Source organism: Temnothorax nylanderi, unplaced genomic scaffold (genome assembly GCF_030848795.1).
Source record: "Temnothorax nylanderi isolate EJ_2023f unplaced genomic scaffold, tnyl_v1.0 TNYL_tig0052_pilon, whole genome shotgun sequence".
NCBI classification, from domain to species: Eukaryota; Metazoa; Arthropoda; class Insecta; order Hymenoptera; family Formicidae; genus Temnothorax; species Temnothorax nylanderi.
The window spans coordinates 1,136,828-1,157,350 of NW_027249114.1; the positions used below are offsets into that span (position 1 = coordinate 1,136,828).

General features: G+C 34.5%; 5 protein-coding genes across 8 annotated transcripts in view; 3 read left to right on the forward strand and 2 right to left on the reverse strand.

Moving 5' to 3' along the window:
- The window catches only part of Pdfr (Pigment-dispersing factor receptor), a 28,250-nt gene extending 26,465 nt beyond the window's left edge, over positions 1–1,785 (reverse strand). Inside the window, exons 1-2 of one of the 3 annotated variants that reach the window (XM_071706542.1) lie at positions 1,697–1,785; positions 548–637 (exon numbers count right to left, since the gene is read on the reverse strand). The gene's annotated coding sequence lies outside the window, so the exon portion shown is untranslated. Of the gene's footprint in view, positions 1–547; positions 638–1,073; positions 1,525–1,657 lie in introns of those variants that run through there. The other 2 variants (XM_071706541.1, XM_071706543.1) reach the window with 2 other exon arrangements.
- Positions 1,786–5,803: 4,018 nt separating this feature from the next.
- LOC139772717 (uncharacterized) lies at positions 5,804–11,991 on the forward strand. The gene is made up of 8 exons (XM_071706602.1): positions 5,804–6,307; positions 7,006–7,018; positions 7,150–7,267; positions 8,688–8,967; positions 9,503–9,661; positions 10,020–10,172; positions 10,262–10,394; positions 10,480–11,991. The coding sequence occupies exons 1-8, from the start codon at positions 5,916–5,918 to the stop codon at positions 10,531–10,533; spliced, it is 1,302 nt and encodes a 433-aa protein (XP_071562703.1). The 5' UTR covers positions 5,804–5,915; the 3' UTR covers positions 10,534–11,991.
- Positions 11,992–13,395: 1,404 nt separating this feature from the next.
- Arp8 (Actin-related protein 8) lies at positions 13,396–17,372 on the forward strand. The gene is made up of 8 exons (XM_071706593.1): positions 13,396–14,139; positions 14,746–14,913; positions 14,985–15,482; positions 15,617–15,961; positions 16,048–16,194; positions 16,281–16,500; positions 16,582–16,710; positions 16,808–17,372. Exons 1-8 carry the CDS (start codon positions 14,104–14,106, stop codon positions 16,978–16,980), a joined length of 1,716 nt encoding a protein of 571 aa, XP_071562694.1. The 5' UTR covers positions 13,396–14,103; the 3' UTR covers positions 16,981–17,372.
- Positions 16,551–18,601, reverse strand: LOC139772713 (uncharacterized). 2 transcript variants are annotated; one of them, XM_071706598.1, is made up of 6 exons: positions 18,583–18,601; positions 18,320–18,458; positions 17,759–18,141; positions 17,540–17,675; positions 17,379–17,435; positions 16,551–17,292 (listed from the first exon to the last, which is right to left on the reverse strand). In XM_071706598.1, the coding sequence occupies exons 3-6, from the start codon at positions 18,094–18,096 to the stop codon at positions 17,140–17,142; spliced, it is 684 nt and encodes a 227-aa protein (XP_071562699.1). In that variant the 5' UTR covers positions 18,097–18,141; positions 18,320–18,458; positions 18,583–18,601; the 3' UTR covers positions 16,551–17,139. The 2 variants fall into 2 exon arrangements, with proteins under 2 accessions (XP_071562699.1, XP_071562700.1); XM_071706599.1 differs by lacking the exon at positions 18,583–18,601 and having other exon boundaries at positions 18,316–18,552.
- Positions 18,602–18,684: 83 nt separating this feature from the next.
- On the forward strand, positions 18,685–20,332 carry Mrps22 (mitochondrial ribosomal protein S22). The gene is made up of 3 exons (XM_071706597.1): positions 18,685–18,863; positions 19,198–19,673; positions 19,801–20,332. The coding sequence occupies exons 1-3, from the start codon at positions 18,770–18,772 to the stop codon at positions 20,281–20,283; spliced, it is 1,053 nt and encodes a 350-aa protein (XP_071562698.1). The 5' UTR covers positions 18,685–18,769; the 3' UTR covers positions 20,284–20,332.
- The last annotated feature ends 191 nt before the right edge of the window (positions 20,333–20,523 follow it).

Below are 20,523 nucleotides of genomic sequence, written 5' to 3' on the forward strand. Positions count from 1 at the left end.
GTGGCTCACTATGGATTAAAACAGCCTACTACACTTCTTACTTCAGTAAATCCTTTATTGTTTGACCATTGTTTGACGAGTACTTAGATTTATGGTACGAACCGATCGAAAACTTTTCTATTACCGTGTGAAGCGAAAGTTTAAAGATAAATAAAGTAAAATTAAAGCGCTTTCAGATATATAGATTAAAAAAAGTAATTAAGGCTCCTGTATATCTATTTTTGATTTTAGTTTTGACTAAAAATATTTTTGGTACTTCGAAATTATTGTCAATGCAGAAAAAATTTATACTATATTTCAATAAACTGAAAATAAAAATATATTTAACTGAGCAGTTGGTAGTTCCTTGATGAATAAAAATTTCTTGTTTATATATACATGTATAACAAGTCTGCGCATCGATAAAATAACAGTTATTAAATTATAATAAATTATAATAAATTATAATAAATTATAATAATTAATAGTTAACAACGTAATCTCATTATTAATCTTTTGGACTTATTATTTAATAGTTAATTTCATAACAGTGCACTATAGATCTTACCGATATCTTTCCGTTCGTTTTCCCGTTAGTAGTTCAAGCTCGGACTAGTCAGCCTTGCCTGCGTAAATTTTTTTTCCATTCTTCGAAACTCTTCAAGAGATGCAAAGTACAAATTTTAAGATTATATGATCAATATCATAAAATAAAACGTGTATGAAACGATAATTGAAAAAGAATGGCTTTATATTCTTATTCATTGATCTTAATTTCTTTCGCAAAGAATATGATAATATGTAAAATATTTGTAACAAAATTTCACACAACTATCAAATAATCATTTTATCATAAATAGGTTGTACTGTGCAAAAATGTCAAACTAGATTCTAAAAAATAAATTATATGGAAAAATCACATATTCGAAGTGCACTCATCCCTCGATTTACGCGGTACATTTTATACGCGGTTTTTTTTCTTTGTTTACGCGGTCAAAAAACATACACATCTTTTTATGGTATTTATTAAAATTATTATATATCAATGAGCTCTAAAGGTTCTTACTTAATTGTACTTATGACATTATTCTGACCTTTTTTAGTTGACTTGTAAAGAGCACATTAAACTTATCCACACAAATCATAAAAACTTTTAACATTTACTTTTCTGCACTTCGTGCAAATAAAGCACAACAGGGCAGTACAAACTGCTCGTAGAGAAACACTATATAGCTAAGTTAACCATTAACTAGTCCAAAGTAATATATAAACAAAATAGGTAATTAAAAAAGATACAGGTGTCAGAAACTAAAACCAAAATTGCAATCGCAAAAATATCAGAATTAAAACAAAACTAAAATCAAATATGTGAAATAAATATTTTTATAATGTATACGAGCTTCTCTCTGGCCGGTATTTCTTTTTTTTTATTAGCAGACTCCATTAACGCAATTCTCAACAAGTACAAAAAAAAGACACCATGTGGAACGAACACTCCGCGTAAATCGAGGAACGAGTGTAACGATTAACACTGCTTTTTTTTTAATTGGAAAATTAATTCAGAGTACATACTATATCAAATTTTACTATTGTGAAAGTAACATTATTTATGCAGAAAATAATAATTTCGAGTTTAAAAGCGTACGAATGTGATTTCAGCAGTGATCAAAATACGAACTTCGAAATTTAAAAGGACAATCGAGAAATCACGCAATACATCATGTAATGATGATTATTCTTTCGGATCAAAAATCTTCTCGCGAGTTCTCGGAGATCAGAAGATACGCGAACGTCTCAAAGGACGCGTGCCGACTGTTTCGCAGTTGCGAATCTTATACCGCGATCACTCGAACCACGGCGCAGCCTCCCTCGTCATTGGTCCAGCCGCTTGCCAATCCCGTATTACTACCCCTATCGCCGCTTCTTTCGCTCGGGATTCTTATCAAAGGAGTATATAACTTCTTTCGACACACTATGCCTTTGAGCGTTTTATTTCGGCAGAAATGGCTTTATATTCGATAGATTAATCATATCGCATACAAAACACTCGATGTAATATTACATCAGCGAAAACTCATTTTTCTCATATATTACAAAAAGAAATCTTGCCTGCAATTTTTTGCTTTCAACGTTGTAATGAATTCGATGAATTATTAAGAAAAATTCAAATTCAAGTTTTTTTTATTATTTAAAACGTTTCTGACGAGTTGCTATTCAAAACAAATCTTTTTGAGGAAGAAAATTATGTCTCTGTTTTCATATTAAACTTTAAAATTTAATAATCGTGAAAATAGTCCCGTATATTATGTTTTATTCTCGTCTCGATCGATATCTTAAGATTTGCCGGGATAAGATTGCCTGATACTTTCACTGCATCTTGCAATAAATTCGCGAGTTCCATGCTTTACAAATTATAAATCATTAATTTTAAAGTCTTCATGCAAATCCAATGATTCAGGGATCAAGCAGAATTTTTTATATTAAGTTCGAAATTTTTAAAATGTTCGCGATCGACTGAATTAAACGGCATGAGCAAAACAAATCCTCGCGTAACGGAATTAACGAAGTGCCCAGGTAGAACATAAAACTCATAACGACATCATGGTGACGTTACCATGACTTTAGTCATCACTTAAAAATCACTTTAACTTGACTTTAACGTCACTTTGACCTCATGATGACTTTTTATTCAGCTTGAGCGAATATTTGAGACATATTTTCAAATTCACGAGAAACCGCGCGGAAATATCGTGGCATACGTAAATATAGGATCCTATTGTAACTCCTACTCGTGCAACTTAACGGCATACTTCTACTTCTACTGCTTCTGTGCAATCATCCGTGTGTAATGAAATGTCGCTTCGGAGACCCCCTTACTCACGAAAGGAAAGGAAGTGCAGCGGATGTATCTTACATCAAACAGCGTAATCCTGTTAATATTTATCGGGCGATAAAAGGACGCGTTAAATGGGATAATTTGCAGGATAGTGTTCTCTTATTCGAAAGAAAGAGATACTTTATAAATTAAATTGACTATTTATCCAGATTTTGTCATAATGACTGGACTTCTCTGCAATCAACGACTCTTTCGTTAGATATCTAATCGACTTAACAAAAACGGAGAAACTCGATGTATCTTGTAAAAATCTTTTAAATCGGGCTTAAGAGATTAATATATCTATCGGCATCAAAATTGCAACTTACATAGGTCACCCTACATTAACCATAAATATTGAATAGTGTTAACAAAGCGATATAAAAGATATATTGAAAATTAATATTGAATTGATTATTTATACGTGAGACTATGGAATAAGTCTGAAATTGCCAGAATCGCTAAAAAGCAGTTCAATTTTTCATGAATCTATCATACAACCTGATTTGCATGAGCATTGACTCGCAAATACGGAGTCAATCGCGCTAGATGATGAAAATACGATCCACAGAAATTGGATCCAACGGATATCCGCGCTGATCAAAACGCGTCAAGTGCCTCTGTCTCATGCACTACGTAGCTGAATTGCGTGTATTTTCATAGATATAGTTCGCGCGCTTGGAAAACACCCGAGACGATCTCTTCTGCAGGAGCCGCGAAGAAATGTGCAATAAGTCAAATATCAATGGTCTAACGACTATAAGACCTAAACTATCCAGCCAACACAAACTATTCTAGCAATATTGTAACATTCCAGTTATATTGCAAGAACTTACATACTTACAACGTTACTGTGTGTATTGCCCGGGATTATAATACGGAAAATGCAAACTCAATTTCTATGTTCTGTAAATTTTCGTCTATTTTCAATTTTGTCTATTACTTTATCATATTTCTATTATTTTATTGATCCATTTTCTTCCATTTTTGGTGTTACAAAATCTTTTCGAAAACCCCGCACGCCCGCCGGACACATTCAAAGAAGAGAAACAATATACACACATAATCGAGCCGTGAAATTGGAGGGCAGTCCCGTGTTAATTGCTGAAGCAATGAAGTGGAGCTTGTGACATTCTTGTTGGCATCCCCGTCAACGTCATCGCCGCCAGGCGTTACGTAACGAAGGATACGCCCGGTGCCCGACACTTTCATCCGGGCATTGTTAATTAAATAAAATGCGCATGGGGACGTCGATTACAAGTCGTTAATTAATATTCGCAGAATATAATCGCCCATGCAGCTGCGTCAGCAATTGCAAACTGCGTGTTTTCGCTTACGTAACGTAGGACAAGACGCGAGCTGGAGCACGTGGACCGTCGCGGCCACGTGATCGGCGTCACATGCCAAGGATGTTCCCTTCCGTTCGTCCGGCCACGTGAGCATCGTTTTTCTCTTCACCGCGAGATAGATGGAACGTGGTGGATGGAATTACGTAATATCCCGCACAAATTATCTTACCTTGATGTCTCCGCGAAGGAGATAAGAGATAATCTTGCGGATCCTTGCCCCTTGATGTATTATATAGATCATGGCAATTATATACGCGCCAATTATGCGAAATGTTAACGTGATGTAACGTGCCGATGTACCCCGAAAGAACCAGAGAATGCACGGAATAATATATATTCTCTTTGATAGTAATTAATGTGATTTGTTTGAGCCTCAATCTTTATAGAGTGAGTTCTTACATTACATAGATATATTATGCATTTTTAGATGACCGTTTTGACTTTGATTTTATAATGTCATGATTATAAAAGAACCGTTTGCAATATATAACATCTAAATTGAAAGAATTTCGTTGTAATAATTAATGTCTGAAATAATCTCTTGTGAAATATACATAAAACATAAATTGCTATGTATGTGTTATAGATATCTGAAACTATGTCACGTGAGGGCGATATCGAACAATGTTATATTCATTTTGTAATTACGTTTGCAATTTTTGCATTCTTATTTACAGCTAATTATACCGGACAAGAAATTACCGATTACAATGATCACGTATTTTTTACCGCGTAAGATTTATTGTACTCACAAATGTATATGAATAAATTCGTTACGGGAAGATAAGTTACAATTAGTTTTAGAATTAGCTTATGAATCCGCTTACTCAAAGCGATGATTGATAAGTTACTTGATCTTTTCAAATTTTTGATTGGTTGCCTATCTATTACTTTGTAGATACAATGGTCGGTGGTACGTAACACCAGTGCAGGTAACACCTTGGCACGTACAAAGGTTGATACTATTTCTTTTGCAAAATAGCAGCAAAACTTTTCGCGTGTCTCTTGGTGGAGTGTTGTCACTTTCCATCAAACTTTTCGCCACGGTAAAAAAAATCACTCTATATCGTTGCGTTTAATATATATTGTGTATATTTGATATTCGGCACAGAGATAGTATTGTATGACACATTGCATTCTAGTTAACAAAGGCATAGTTATCCTACTTCACCGTTGTATATTTTATCTATGCAACAGTGACGTAAAACATATCATCTGGCAGCGTATTAAATTTGCAGTAGAGTAGGTAAGATTTAAAACAAGTAAACATGTGGTGCGTATAAAGTGTCAGTTGTATATGTTATGTACAATATATGAAAGAAACTTATTAACACAATTCTTTACATGATTTGCGAGAATATTGAAATCTCTTAGATACCACTAGTATAGATATTTCGATGACTTGCAGTTTGCAATATTCCGTCTTTTATTAACAATAATTAGATACTTAGGCTGCGTTCGGAAATTTTATTCGGGTGCACACCAGCGTCGTTCTGTTCTTGTCCAATTTGTAGTAAATAACAAAGATAGAACGACGCAGTGTGCACCCGAGTCACCTGAGTAAAGTTTCCGAACGCCTTAACATGTTGGTGCGCAACGCCAGTAGTGATGTTCCTCTTGGCCAACAAGCGTGTCATTCAAAAATAGACAATAAAGTGTGAAGCCCGCGCGTGAAACGGCCATCGCGCGTCGTGAGAAAGGACAACGCAGCCATGCGTTTGCGCGGACTTCGATTAAAATATTATGAGCATTGTGGGAAACAAACGTTTGTTGAATGTCTGTTGGTGTCAAGTCAATCGATCGCCCGTTCCTTCCCGGCAGAAACATTAATTCGCGAGTGTTTTGATTTCACGGTAGTATTTTCTCTACCACCGTATCTTGTGAAAGGAAAGAAATGCTCGTTGATTTCTTCTTGTGTTAGTCAGACGTGTGTCGTTTCTCGCATAGTAATGATCAGTGTCGCGCGGCATTTTAGATATCATCAGATTCTTCTTCTTGCAATTGGGTTATGGCCTTATCAGCAATCCAAACTCGTACAGTTTCAGCAGATGTTATTTTTCGGTATTTTGCTCAGCCTTATTATGCCCCAGGTACATTTAAATTTGTAAACAAATTATATTATAATTTTTTAACTGTGATTTTTGCGATTGAAAATTCTCTTTTGAATACAATTTCACGATCGTCTGTCCATCTGATGTATGTTTGTTATTTTCATAATCTATTCGATATAGTTTATCAATTTTGCGAAAGAGTATATTATTATACAATTGCTATAATATATGATAAGAATTACACGGAAAGAACGGTTTTGCTGAAGTATCTAAAAATTTAGCAAGATACAGGTCTGAAAATAATTTTCTTGTCATCAAAATAATTATAGTAGGTCGCTGAAGTATGATGATGCTGCAAAAAATTTTGACATTTTAGCAATCAGTTTGATTTACATAATTATTTTGATGGTGCAATAAAATTATTTTGTCAGATCTGTATCTAGCTAAATTTTTAGATACTTCAGCAAAACCGTTCTTTCCGTGATATGAATTGCTTATTACATTATTATAGTATATGGAAAAACAATCGGCTATTTTATATCTGCAGTTAAGTTAATCGCGTAATAAAGGCTTTTTTAAATTAAAAAAATATTTTTTTTAAATAAATCTATAAGTATCGATTGTAGTTTGCAGTGTTTGTGTCTGCCAAATGCACTATCGATATCGCTATCAAGGTTCTCTCAACCGCATCACTTTTTATTATATATCCAATTCAATACAACTCGTTTCGAATTAACAATCAAATTGTAAGTTGGTCTTTTGCTGTATGCAATTAAATAATATAAATAATGTATAGAATAAATATTTTTGATAAGCCAGACTTTATACAAAATAGCTTTTTTCCAAATTTCCAACGAGACTAATCAAAAAATAAAATGAAATGTTGATACCAAAGGTGAAGCGATTAATGGAAGAGCTTCAACACATCTGCGACGAACTAGAAGATGAGAACGAAATAGCTATCATAAAGAAATATGGAAACGAAGCAAAGCGTTTTACGGGCATAATGATATGTAAGACAATTTCTCTTGATATTTAATACATATTGCAAAAGAAGAGTAGATTACTATTGTAATTAAATAAATTTATTTTATCATTTTTACTTATCTAAATCTAGTTCTAAATAAGTCCAGATATCATGTTTTGAAATATAAAAAATATAATTAGACATATAGTACCTGATCAAATGTTTTAGGACAATCATTTTTCGACAAAGTTTTATATAATTCCGTTATCAATAAGTCAACTGAATATGTAAATGTGTTGAAAAAGAAGAGATATCAAATTATTTCGTAGATTTAAGAAATTATTAAAAAGTATATATTGCCAATGTGTGTGAGATAATCGTAAATATAATATTAAAATATTCGGACACTAGCTAAATCTTAAAATTGGCAAAATTAGTATAAACTTTGACGCAATTTTATAATATAAAGCAATAGTTTATTAATATTTATTAATATTTTTATTATCTTTGCTATTAAAAACTACTTATATTTTTTAAGGAATAGATTTTATAAGGTGAAATTATAAATTATTGTGGGAAGGATACTCGGTCACTTTTAATAACTTGACAGTTAAAAAAATGCGTTACTATTTTTAAATTGACTTACTTTTAAATATTTTTTTAAATAGTTTTTAAGATGTTTGACGAGAATTTAGATCAACTTTTTGATGATGACTACGTAACAAAAATTGGTTTTTGAATTTTTTTAGGAGAAATGTATTCAGAATTGTTGAAATATTTAGTTAAAATATTCATTAATTTTTGTCCGTAATACTTTACATTTAATACAGTAAATCAACATTACTGCCTGATAAATTTTTTCAAATCATAATACTGCAGCTACATTCATGTTTTATTTCTAATACCTCTATGGCTGTTATTTTTTTTTAATGAATCCATTGAATTCTATATAATCCAAACAATTTAAATTTACTTTTTGCCGGTAAACAACATTTTCAACCAATTTGCTATAACCCAGTCGTTATGCAAACATAAATGGGGTAATTCGATTCTTCTTTGAGATTAATTTTCTTACACTTATAACGATAATAAATAAAATTATATGTCCGAATATATTTGTCCATATGACAAATAATAAATACACGGAATAAAAATATATTTTTGCAATAACGTATTTATTGTTATTTTAATTACCTATATAAGGTTTTGCAATCGGCCCAATACTGGGTCAGTGTAATAACTAATACTGGTTCAGTATTGGGCCGGTTGTAAAACCCTATATATAGGTATATTATTTTGAAAGGTGCAAAAAAATTTGAACGTTAAGCAATTCAACATCTTACAGCATATGTTTTGTAAAAATACAGGAGAGAAATTAAGAATATAGTGAACAACTTTGAAGCGTACACATCAACGATATATCAACGATATATAACAATAAAAACAATGAATTATATAATTATTTTTTTCAACATTCCTAGTGTTTTGCTTCGGCAACGCAGCTGTTGTTGCTTCTGTCATAAGTTTAGCGTTCATTCCTGGTGTTGTCTTCATAAACAAATCTCAAATATATCACCACGTACAAAACAGATGGCCTGTGTACTATGTTAACCAAGAAAAATATGGTTATTTACCTCTACTGCACATCTGTGCAGTCATTCTTATAGGAGGAACTGTATTGACAGTAACAGGAATGTGGCTCTTCGCCTACATTAAACATGCCTGTGGAATGTTTAGAATCGCCAGGTGAAAAAAATTAATGTGAATAAATGTAACAGTTGCGTAATTGCGAAAAATTTGTTGAAAATTATTCTCATTTAGCACAAATTTACACATGAAAATAATGTTGCTGTCGTATTGAAGTCACTTTTGTTACCATACGTATATGTTATGTAAATACGAATAAACTTTTCTTTAAGATAATAAATTGTTTGACGTTTGTGCAAAATCTTCATTAACAAAATTGAAAATTGTGTCTATCAGAAAAAATTTCGTGAAACATTATATTCTTATCTTTAGCAAACACATATCATTATTGTAACAATAGCTTTTTGATGGTAGAACAGGAATTAATGTTATTTAATTTGTTGATGAAATGTTTTATATATATAGATTAGAAAAAATACTTTTACAAACAAATTAATTTTTTAAGAAGTTTTTTTCTTTCCAAGTAACTAAATAACAAAATGACAAAACGTATGTTATACTAGCAAATTATTTTTCTTCATGCAATAAGATTATATGTATGTATACTATATAATTATAAGAAAATTATTTATAGTTACCGCATCGAGAAAGCATTGATGACAAATATAATGAAAATGGTTAGCTTAAACGACGAAATTATAATGTATAAAGAAATGATTGTTAGCTTAAAGGACGAGATTATAATGTATAAAGAAATGATTCTGGCGGTAGATATTCATCGTAAAGCTATCAAGTTAGTATTTATCTACTAATAGCAATATAATATAAATAATAATATTTTATGTTTTTTAAAGGTTCTCTAAGGATCTATTTGATAATTTCCAAAAATTATTATTTTTTTTAATAACAACTTGTGTGATTTGTTTGAGCACCAATTTTTATGGAGTGAGTTCTCGCATATTATTAGACGTATTTTGGTGTGAACAGTGTCATATTTTACGATATCAAAATTACCGAGATTTTACACAATTTTGAAAGATCTGTACGTAGGAAGAAATTTTTTGTAACTTTCTGTATTATGTAAACTTTTTAATGTGTTACGAAATGTAATTTTTTCTATATATTGCGATATATATATACACACATGATAATCGCATTATATTTCAGATTTCTACGACATTTGGAGATAATATCGACTGTATAATACACCTTTTAACTGTAGGTGTAATCTTTGTATCCATATTTATATTGAATTATGTCGGGCAAGAAATTACAGATCACAATGACCACGTATTCTCCACAGCGTAAGAGATAATAATACATGCTACAAATGTATTTTCTATTATTTAATTATTTAGATGCATTGCTCTTATGCAGTTTTTAATTCACACAGTTACAATGTTCGGTGGTACATGGCACCATTACACGTACAAAAACTAATATTGTTTCTCTTGCAAAGAGGTAGCAAAACTTTCAACTTACATCTAGGCGGAATATTGATATTGTCCTTGGAATGTTTTGCTACGGTAAAAGTTTATGTTGTATATTACGTATAATATTTTGTGAATATTTATTTGTAATTTACGACATATAAGAGATATTTCATTCTAGCTAACGAAGGCATCGGTATCTTATTTCACCTTTGTGTATTCCACGCAAGAGTGATGCGATTATATCCAACAGTGATTTTTATTTTCATATAAAAGATAAGTTTAAAAGTAAATTTATTGTATTATGTCTTACTAATTGTAAGTGTCCGCACTTCCATCCATTGCACTGTCATTGGATAGTCGACTCACAAATTTATAGTTTTCAAGTCCTAATAATCGACGTATATACACTTGTTGTCAAAAAAGTATTTTAATGACTCATGTTCATATACATATACCCGAGGTGAAAATCTAAGTCATACAAGTCATCATTAAATGCGACACATGCTCAATTCTATTGTTCTTTTCCGTTTACGAATGCTCCATATCATATTCTCAATGCTCCATAGTCTGCAGCTCGTTCGAGTTACGTATTACACGTGCTCCAAAGTCGTATTTCTTCAAAAAGCAGCTCTTGGAGCACTGGTCTTTTTAATAATATAATATAATTAAATGCTACAAGTGCTACCTTTTGAGCATTTGTATGACATATATTTTCACCTCGGGTACAATTTGCAATTTCTTTTTTGCAATGTCTGATGTATAAAAAAATTAATACAGATGAATTTAAATATGTTTTCTAATAAATCTAATTAAAAACGGAGAAATGTGTATAGTAATCGAAAAATATATAAAAAGAGAGAAGTGTAGTAAAATTTTTAAAATAGAGAAGGAAACGTGCAAATTATGATTTGCCACAAAATTGAGAAATTGAATGAACTTACCGTGAAGTTCGATTACAATTTATATGCTGTCTCGTCCGGATTATTTCAATGTTATTGTTAAATAAGCGACATTTTCGAGAAAGTCATTACACAGGAGCTATAACACATTGTCTTATACTTAACTAAAGTATAGACATCTGTGCATTGAAGTGACATTTATTAGCGTTATGAGAAGAAGCTATCATTTAATTGGCTGCGCCATTTTAGTTGTTGCATCGATGTGCCTGTGAGATGCGTTATCGGCTATCCTATCCCATGCGAGATTCCGAAAACGAAGTCGATCCCATCATCTAACGATAATGGAGGATTCACACCGCTTCCGGCGTTCGACCGATAAATCCTCCATAACTAGAGACCTTATAATTAAGAGTCTGGCCATAAGGCGATTTTGTCAAAATCCTACGAGAGAGAATACACATTCAGTACATTCACTATCGCTTTCTCTTTCTATCTATCTCCTTCTTTGTCTCTTTTCTATCTCTTTCTCTTTTTGTTTCTCTCGTTTTTGACAAAACTGGCGGAGCAATCAAAACTGGCTGTTTTATGGCCAGACTTTAATTCGAGGGTCTGTATTCACAACCATACTGGAATGAACACTTGTAAACGAGGTGAAAATGCGAAGCGAAAAGTGAACAAATTTATTAGATTTTGACCAATAAAATCGTAGATACTCTAGTAAATTCTCTTACTTTTCACCTCGTTTCAAGATACGTAATAGGCTCCCTGAACTAGAGAATCTCTAGGCATAAGATAATAGGCATAAGATAATATATAGGCATAAATACTATACATATGTATGTTTATGTATATATTACTAATAATGTATATTTTGTAATTTTTAAATACATAATAAAACACATTGCATTACTGATACAAGACAAATGACTTTTAAATATCCTCCCACACTCCTATTCCCATATATTCCCACGAACTAAATTGCAATTCCTGGAAATTAAAATTCAAAAATTTTAGCACAAAATCTGAATTCACAACACTCGACAAGAATTTTCAATTCTTGATTTATCAACATAAAGAATTTTCGATTCCTGAGTTTATCAACATAAAGAATTTTCGATTCCTGAGTTTATCAACATCAAGAATTTTCAATTCCTGAGTTTATCAACATAAAGAATTTTTAATATGGGATCCAAAAGATTTTTTGGAAGGAAAGGAAATAAGAGAAGGGTAGAATAAGTAATACTTCATTGCTTCAGTAAAATACTTCAATTTTATTTTTCTTATTTTATTTACATCAAGAGTAACATATTATAATTAAAGTTAAGCATAATTATTGTAAACGAGATTAATTAACTATTGCAAGTTATGGTTTCAATTTTTACAAATTATCGCTAAAATTAACAATCTTTAACATAGACAAAGTATCAGGAGAACAAAAATTGCTGTGGAAAGATTATGCGCTATTTAAAATCTAAGAATGGCAGAATTCGGGATTTTAAATCATAAAAATTAAAAGTCTTGTAAATGGACAAAGTATCAAGAGAATAATCGACGAAGAGGATGCACTATCTAAAATTTCAAGAATTGCGATTTCGAGAAAGCATCTAAAATATTTCTACATCATAATTTTTTAAGGAATTAAGAGATCGACAATATAATTTCGGAGTTATATTTATTAGTTGTAAGAATTTCGAATGTTACTTTTAGATACTTAATTCAAAGAAATTAAAGCAATGTACATACAAAATATTGAACGATGTAAAAATATTTTAATAGTTGGAAAACGTTTCTTTTTACAAGTTTATATGTAATGCTATACTTATGGCTAGACGCAATGTTTGATTTTTTAATTAAAAAATACATAAATAATCGTATTCTAATTTACATGGAGCTTATAGACTATACAATAAACTGAATAAACAATACCTTCCGCATTATAACGCAAGAAAAAGAGAGAGAGAACATTACGTGGCTGTCCTCGTCCTAACAGTATGCATGCACAGTACATACATGAGCGGGACTCAATTGACCACGTTGTCAATTGATTTAAAATAAAAATATCTGATTGGTTGGTTCAGGGGAAAACTCCAGGCATCGGGGGCTGTGAGTGGCTGTGGTCAATCGCTGTGGCCAGTGGCCATGTCTATTTACACCATGTGTAGACGCCGTAGACTGCCGTAGACGGTCCTTTGACCTTTACCCGCAACTTTCGGATGTAAACAATGGAAAACATAACCTAATAACCTATTTCACAGGCTGAAATATCTCGCGAAAAGGTGGCAGATTTGTTTAAAAGAAACTAGAACACACACACACACACAACCAGTTGGAGACACGGTGATAAGTTTAATCTTATCCCGAACATTTAAAAAACTAATTTATCTTGCGTTCTTTAGTTAAAGAACATAAAGTGTAAAACCTCTAAGAAGTTAACCTAAAAGCTGGACTTTCCAATAAGAGAAATAGGCATAAACAATATAATAAAGACTATTAAAGAGTAATATAAGATGCGCAACAATTAGGAAAAGAAATCACACGAAAGCACACGAAGTCATTAGTAAGAAAAGAACAAAGAACTGGATGTGCCAAAAGCCGAAGAACAAGTATTCGGTATTGATGGAACGTTAAAAAATATTCCCATTTAAAAAAATCCATCTCTCGAATGTCATCGATGATGTTTCCTGAAAGGATGTTAATATTTCGCACGCGATGTGAAATATCGCCATGGGCTAAGTAACACTTTCTGGAATTTTCTGCAAGAAAACTGAAGTAGAACAGAGGAAGGTACGAAGAGAAAAATATACTGACACACATGTACCGGACCCACCGGACCTAAAAGGGAATAGCTTCATACAAGGAATAAAAGTAAAGCGAGGAAACTTTGATTATTATTGCAATATCGAATGTCAACCAAAATGCCAGTTTATCAAGAGGCTGAAGTAATTATTTTTGTTTTTAAGTAAATATACACAAGTAGATATACGTTCGGAGCTTTCCAGCAAGCGACACAAGTCGACACAAGTATCGTTTTATCTTTATTACTCATTGCCAAAAAAGAAAGATAGAACGATGTTTGTGTTGACTTGTGTCACTTGCTGGAAAACTCCCATAATTGTTCCTTTATGAGGTTACAAAGCTTATCTTGGTCTGTACGAACAAGTGTACAGACCAAACATAAGAATATAATAAGACAAATCTTAATCTTGACCTAATTTAATTAATTTATGCCAAAACAAAAGAGATAAGAGGGTTAATGAGCCAAGCTGGATGCTTAACCACTCAATTTTATCTTAAGAGAGTTCGGGTAGAGACTAGTCCTCTTATCTACATTGTTTTGATTTTTTTGAACCTTGAATTGTTATGTTTATGCCTATACCTAATCTTTCTCCTCTAGCTACATTATACTTGTTATTAGTATCAATGTGAATATCGTATAGGAAGGATATTCAAGAATCATTTTCATCTGTTATATGATTACTTTTTTGTTGCCTGTTAAAGCAATATAAAAAATATTCATAATAAAATTGATGGAACCGATGTTGCAGCAAATCCAAGCACAGACGATTATTGTTATTCACCCGGGCTCGATGTATCTTCGTATGGGCCGTGCTTCTGACTTGAAGCCCATTACGTTGCTACACGCCGTCGCAAGGAGACGTTTATCAAATGGAACAAAATACAAGGATAGTCTCTTACCTCCAACCGTGACACTAGTAAGTACTGGAGTAAATGTGCAGCAGGGTCTTGTTGTTGTCATATTTCTATTTGTCATTGTCTTTGGCAGACAAAGGAGCTAACACAAGCGATGGAAGAGTCTCGGTTGCAAGTGTCTCATACGCTGCAGTCCTGCTTGCAGTCCGACGGAAGTCGAAGATATGCCACACCACCGCAGCAAATAGCCGCTTTCAATCGTAGATCTAGTCCAGAAATCTCCTCTCCCGGTAACATGAAGTGGACAACGACCGATCGTGATATAGTTGTCGGTGACGACATCCTGTCGTTAGATCCAGAGGAGGAGTGCAATTTTAATGTCCATTTTCCATACAAAAGAGGGGAGCTTAATATACATTCGAGTACGGGTGGTAGCATAACGGCTGTCATGGCAGATTTAAAGACCATCTGGGAATATGTACTAACTGAGAAGTTGGATATTCCTTTGAAAGATTTAAAGCACTATCGCGCGGTGCTTGTTATACCGGATATTTATCATCGACCATATCTAAAGGAATTAACAACGCTGTTGTTGGACGAGATTGGTTTTGGACGCTGTATTTTATTGCAAGTTAGTGTGCCTGTATCACATACTCTTCTCAATAAGAGAATTCTTGTTTTTGTGACGAAACAATTTGCTACTCATATAATAGCCAATAGCTTAAGCAAGTTGGAATTCAAATTGTCTCGTTTTCTTATTGACAGGATCATGTAGGCGCGATGTTTGGAGCGGGTTTGGGCTACGCATGTATAGTAGATGTTGGGGCTCAGAAGATATCGGTATCCTGCGTGGAGGATGCAATCTCTCATAAGGATACGCGTGTGCGTATGGATTACGGCGGCGCAGATGTCACACAGACGTTTTTCTGGCTCTTACAGAAATCCGCATTTCCGTACAAATCGTGCGATCCTATCAACAAATTGGACGCGCTGCTCTTGGAGCGGCTAAAGATAGATTTTTGTCACGTGGATTTAAATGTGTGTGGGTCACAGGAGAAAACCTTCGTTGTCAAAAAGCCGAAACAACAAACGGAAACGTATACCATGCAGGTGTTATATCTTTTTTAAATTTATTCTTTAAAAAATGCAAAATTATTTTTTTGATATTGAACTTAATACGCTGAAACTTGTTACAGGTTGGCGATGAATGTTTAATAGCACCTTTGAGCTTGTTTCAACCTGAACTGTTCAGAGTTACTGGAACGCATAATGTTCATGTTCAAAAACGATCATTAGGAGACCCAGAAGATCCTTACGATGAGAATTATTTAAGAGAAACAAGTGTGAGTGGCCGCTATTTCTTAAGCTTAATCAACGTTTTCCGTTTTTCTTTTAGCACGTATCCAAATTCGATCGCTTTCCATTTCAGAGACGCGGGATGAAAGAAACACTGGATCATTCGTCAGAAATGCAAGAGGAGGCGGCGGCTGTACCTGCAGCTGTAGGCGACGATGAAGTTGTAGTTGACGCCGTTGGTGATCCTGTACCTAGTTTGTCAAATCGCGACTTGGACGCTCCCCGAGATTTCGTGATCCCGCAACAACTGTTGGGTCTTGATCAAGCCATATTGCAGAGTATCGAGCGATGTCGTGAGCACAACAATATTTATCAAACTATAGACTATAATTAAATAAACGGGTACACAGCTAATCCTCATTTCTTTATAACAGCCAACGAAGATCTCAAAAGAAAAATGTACAGTTGTGTGTTAGTCGTGGGATCGGGCTTGAAATTTAAAGGTATCGGCATGTGGCTTCGCAACCGAATATCTCTTCAAATTCCTTACATGTATAGGCCCGGTAAGTATATCCTTCAAGGCTCCTGATCAATCAGTTGCAATGCTATCTCGCATTACGGAGAACAAAAAATTATATTGCTGCTTGATGTTTCTTGCAGAACAACTAGATATTATAACACAGCCGAAGGATATGGATCCCGGTATGACGACATGGAAAGGCGCGGGGATCTTAAGCTGTTTGGAATCTGCTCAGGAATTGTGGATCACTCGAACCGAGTGGCATCGCTGGGGCGTTAGAATATTAAGAGAAAGATCTCCTTTCTTGTGGTAGAAAATATTTTCTATATTACTTAATTGTGGTATTTGTGATATTTATAAGTGAGCATTTTTCTATTTCTGACTTGATATCACGTTTGTCAATTATTATTTTATATTACGCTGCATCACGGTTGTAGCACGAGGTTGTAAAATATTAGATAATTATCGAATATCACAACAACTCGGTCATTCTGATTTTAGTCCTATCGTTACGATGGTATTGTATTATATCAGCTTCCAGTAGAAAATTTATGTAATTTACAACATTCGGCGTGACATCTACATAGACGTCATCTCCTCCTTTCATATAAGCTGACGTTAGTGCCTGTAATCATTATTTTGTACATTAGAGCACAATTGATCAATTGTGTAAAAAAGAATATAGAGTGCAATGTGTAAAAATGATCATACCGCTAATAATTCTTTAAAGCCATTGTTGTTCGGAATAATCCTATCTACCACAATGTACTACAAAAAACAAGTTTCCAGTTATCAATATTGCCTTCCGTGTAAAGGTCACGCGTTTTAAAGCATCGTGCGCGATAAGTCACACACAATTTTGCTATACATACCAGATCATTTTTTACTTGCTGAAATATACGTTTTGTTAGGATAATTTCCTCTTCGTATGTCTTGTTTGCGAAGGTCTCCGTGATATCCAGATAAGCTTCCCGCATTTTATCCAGTCCATTTTTCTTATCTCTCAAACTGCAACAAACACGATGAAGATGAAGAGACTACAGAAGGGAAACTAATGAGGGTGACTCTTCGATATTGATTGCTGTACTTACTATACGATGTCTTCCTGGATCTCGGAAAGCTTTCGTTGTAGACTATTGAGGAGCTCTTGCATGTCGTGAATCTCTGCCTCCATCTCGGTCATCACTTGTACACGCAAGTCAGATGTTCTCAGAATCGGATAATCTTCAGGTTCCACCAGTTCGACTTCCTTTCGCAAGCTCTTGTGCAATCTGTCCTGTTTCATTCTCACGTCCTCCAGCGAACTGGATGGTTTCAGAGCGAAAATCTTGTTGTTCGATATCTGGCTTATTAGATCTTCGATATTTTTCTCTACTTCCGCCTTCTTATCCTTCAGCGTCTCGAAAGCGTCCTCCAACGTATATTCCATGTTATTGTTTTAAAATATATATTAAAATTCACTGGTCGTTTAACGCTGCAAATAAAATTCGACATGTTATTCATGGGGGGGGGGGGGGGAATATCGATTCGCTTATAATCAAAATTTCAATGGACACGATGAAATATGTATGTCAAGCAAATAAGGGAATAGTTTAATGAATGTCAGCCGAGTGTTTTTATTTTACAATTTTTAACAAATAATACATACGTACAGAATCAACGACACTTGAATAGGTTATACCGCGTTACACCTGCAATATCCCACTACTCCACACTGGTTTCTTCGCGTAATTAGAAATTAAATTAGAAAATAATAAAAGAAAAGACGGCGTACGTCACGTCGCCATGCGTCTAAAACAAAATAAATATGTTAAATGTTTCACTCGTCACTCTCGTCAGCTGTCGAAGTCCGCTCTTTACAGCTGAACTTTTTACACTCATTTACATCTTTCTTCTTTTTCTCTCCAACACCTACTTTATATATCTATTTCTTTTCAAGTGTAGAAAGTGTAACGCAGTGCAGCTACAAAGTGCAGCGCGAGGGAAGCCTCTTAGCAGTCTTAGCTGAGGTTAGGTTAGGGCTTCGGAGTGGAGCTGGCGCGAGGAGCGGTTTAAAGCCGACCGAGAGGAATATTGTCATTTGCTGCTCGTTAAAAATCATCATGCTTTCGCGTCACGCGAGTAAACTTTTGCGCCATTCATATTCACGTGCCATCTCGAATTGCCGTAGCTTCGCCTCGGCGAACGTTGAAACAGGTATCGTTTACTGAGATACAATTTTTAGGTTATCTTTTTATTGTTATGTCGCAAGGTAGAAAAGTTGACAGAAATGTATCGATATCGCTGTAGTATAATTATAACTGTGTGGTGTAATAGCTTCTCTTCACTTGATTCTTATGTGCTGGATTTAGTTTTTATACTATAAATTATTTAAAACTCTCATTTCTTATTCCCCGACATTGAAACCCCGCATGTGAAGTATTTAATATTATTCCGTCATTAATGCAGAGTGTGTTAACTGTTTTACTGCCTCTTTCGCACGGACTTAAGACGGATTTATTAATCTTCGTGTTCCGCGCAATTTTCACAGATCCCGCAGAAAGAGATCCGGCGCCGTTCTTTTTCAACGAAGAAGTTCAAGCGTGCCTCAGAACGTTGACGGCAGTGGACTACAATAAAGTCCTCCGGACTCGCAGAGACGGACACAAGCTCAAACCGCCGGAGTATAAGTTCCTGACCGACGAAGAGCTCGAGGAAGCTACGAAAGCGGCGAGACGTAGGGCGGAGAAATTTTTGCAAATGCCGCCAGTGGTAAAAGAGAGATTAGATCCGTCCGCGCCGTTATGCGAGGATGCTGCGCTACAGAGTCACGATACCGCTAAATACGTGTTCACTGATATCACGTTCGGTCTTCGGGATAGAGAAAGATTTATAGTAATTAGAGAACCGGACGGAACATTGAGACACGCCAGTTGGAAAGAGCGAGACAGATTGGTGCAATCCTTTTTCCCGAAGCCAGAAAGGCAAATACAAAAACCAAAAATGTTCGAAGGCGAATACTTGCAGGTACGTACATTACTTCTACTTTTTGTATTTAGTTCGCTGATATTTATAAGTGTTTAAGAGTAGGAAAGAAAGAAAGGAGGAATGCTCGCTTGAAGTAAACGCTAATATATCGCGGCTTTCCTTACAGGACTTGTTAAATCGCAAAGAATACGGGTTCATCCTGGATCGCGCGTGCGTGCAATTCGAGCCGGACAATCCGGATTACCAAGCGGTCACCCGGGAAGTCTACGAGCACATAAACGCCGAGAAACATTTCGATATTTTAAGATCTACGCGTCACTTCGGGCCGATGGTGTTTCACCTAGTATGGACGAGTAACGTCGACAACCTGCTTCTCGAGATGATCGAGACTGGTCGGGTTAAAGATGCCGCGCTGCTGATACGTCTGTATCATATGATTCATCCTACAACCAAGTCGGCGGTTGAGCGGTGCGAGCACACGGACGATGCGGAATTTATTATGCATTACGCGCGCCTCGAGTCGACGAGGAAAGACAAGATCCAGAAGCTCCTGCAGTCGTACAAGGAGTTGCAGCGAGAACGTGAAATCGTGGCGGAGGGTATTAAGCTGGCGCACGGCATTTCTACGGAAATAACGGATAAGGTGTAAATATAAATCAATAAATATCTAGTATTTTTTCTTGTTATAATTAATATAATTAGTAATTATTTCTCCATTTTTCGATTCATCAAACGTGGGATAGCCGACAATAGAAAACTCGATTGTGTCGAATATCTTGATGACATATTCTACCTTTAAAAGAAAGGCTTCTTAGGGGAAATATATTTATTTAAAAAAGTGTCGTTTAGAGGATTACAAAAGTTGGCGTGAATTGAACTGACAACAGAT

Coding starts and splice junctions, on each gene's coding strand:
- Arp8 (XM_071706593.1), top strand. CDS start 14,104: ATGTCAACCAAAATGCCAGTTTATCAAGAGGCTGAA. Junction 15,483..15,616: donor GACGCTGTATTTTATTGCAA/GTTAGTGTGCCT, acceptor TCTTATTGACAG/GATCATGTAGGCGCGATGTT. Junction 16,711..16,807: donor TCCTTACATGTATAGGCCCG/GTAAGTATATCC, acceptor TGTTTCTTGCAG/AACAACTAGATATTATAACA.
- LOC139772713 (XM_071706598.1), bottom strand. CDS start 18,096: ATGGAATATACGTTGGAGGACGCTTTCGAGACGCTGAAGGATAAGAAG. Junction 17,676..17,758: donor ATCCAGGAAGACATCGTATA/GTAAGTACAGCA, acceptor TGTTTGTTGCAG/TTTGAGAGATAAGAAAAATG. Junction 17,293..17,378: donor GCTTTAAAGAATTATTAGCG/GTATGATCATTT, acceptor TAATGATTACAG/GCACTAACGTCAGCTTATAT.
- LOC139772717 (XM_071706602.1), top strand. CDS start 5,916: ATGCGTTTGCGCGGACTTCGATTAAAATATTATGAGCATTGTGGGAAA. Junction 7,268..8,687: donor TTTTACGGGCATAATGATAT/GTAAGACAATTT, acceptor TATAATTATTTT/TTTCAACATTCCTAGTGTTT. Junction 9,662..10,019: donor ATTCATCGTAAAGCTATCAA/GTTAGTATTTAT, acceptor CACACATGATAA/TCGCATTATATTTCAGATTT.
- Mrps22 (XM_071706597.1), top strand. CDS start 18,770: ATGCTTTCGCGTCACGCGAGTAAACTTTTGCGCCATTCATATTCACGT. Junction 18,864..19,197: donor CTCGGCGAACGTTGAAACAG/GTATCGTTTACT, acceptor CAATTTTCACAG/ATCCCGCAGAAAGAGATCCG. Junction 19,674..19,800: donor TCGAAGGCGAATACTTGCAG/GTACGTACATTA, acceptor CTTTCCTTACAG/GACTTGTTAAATCGCAAAGA.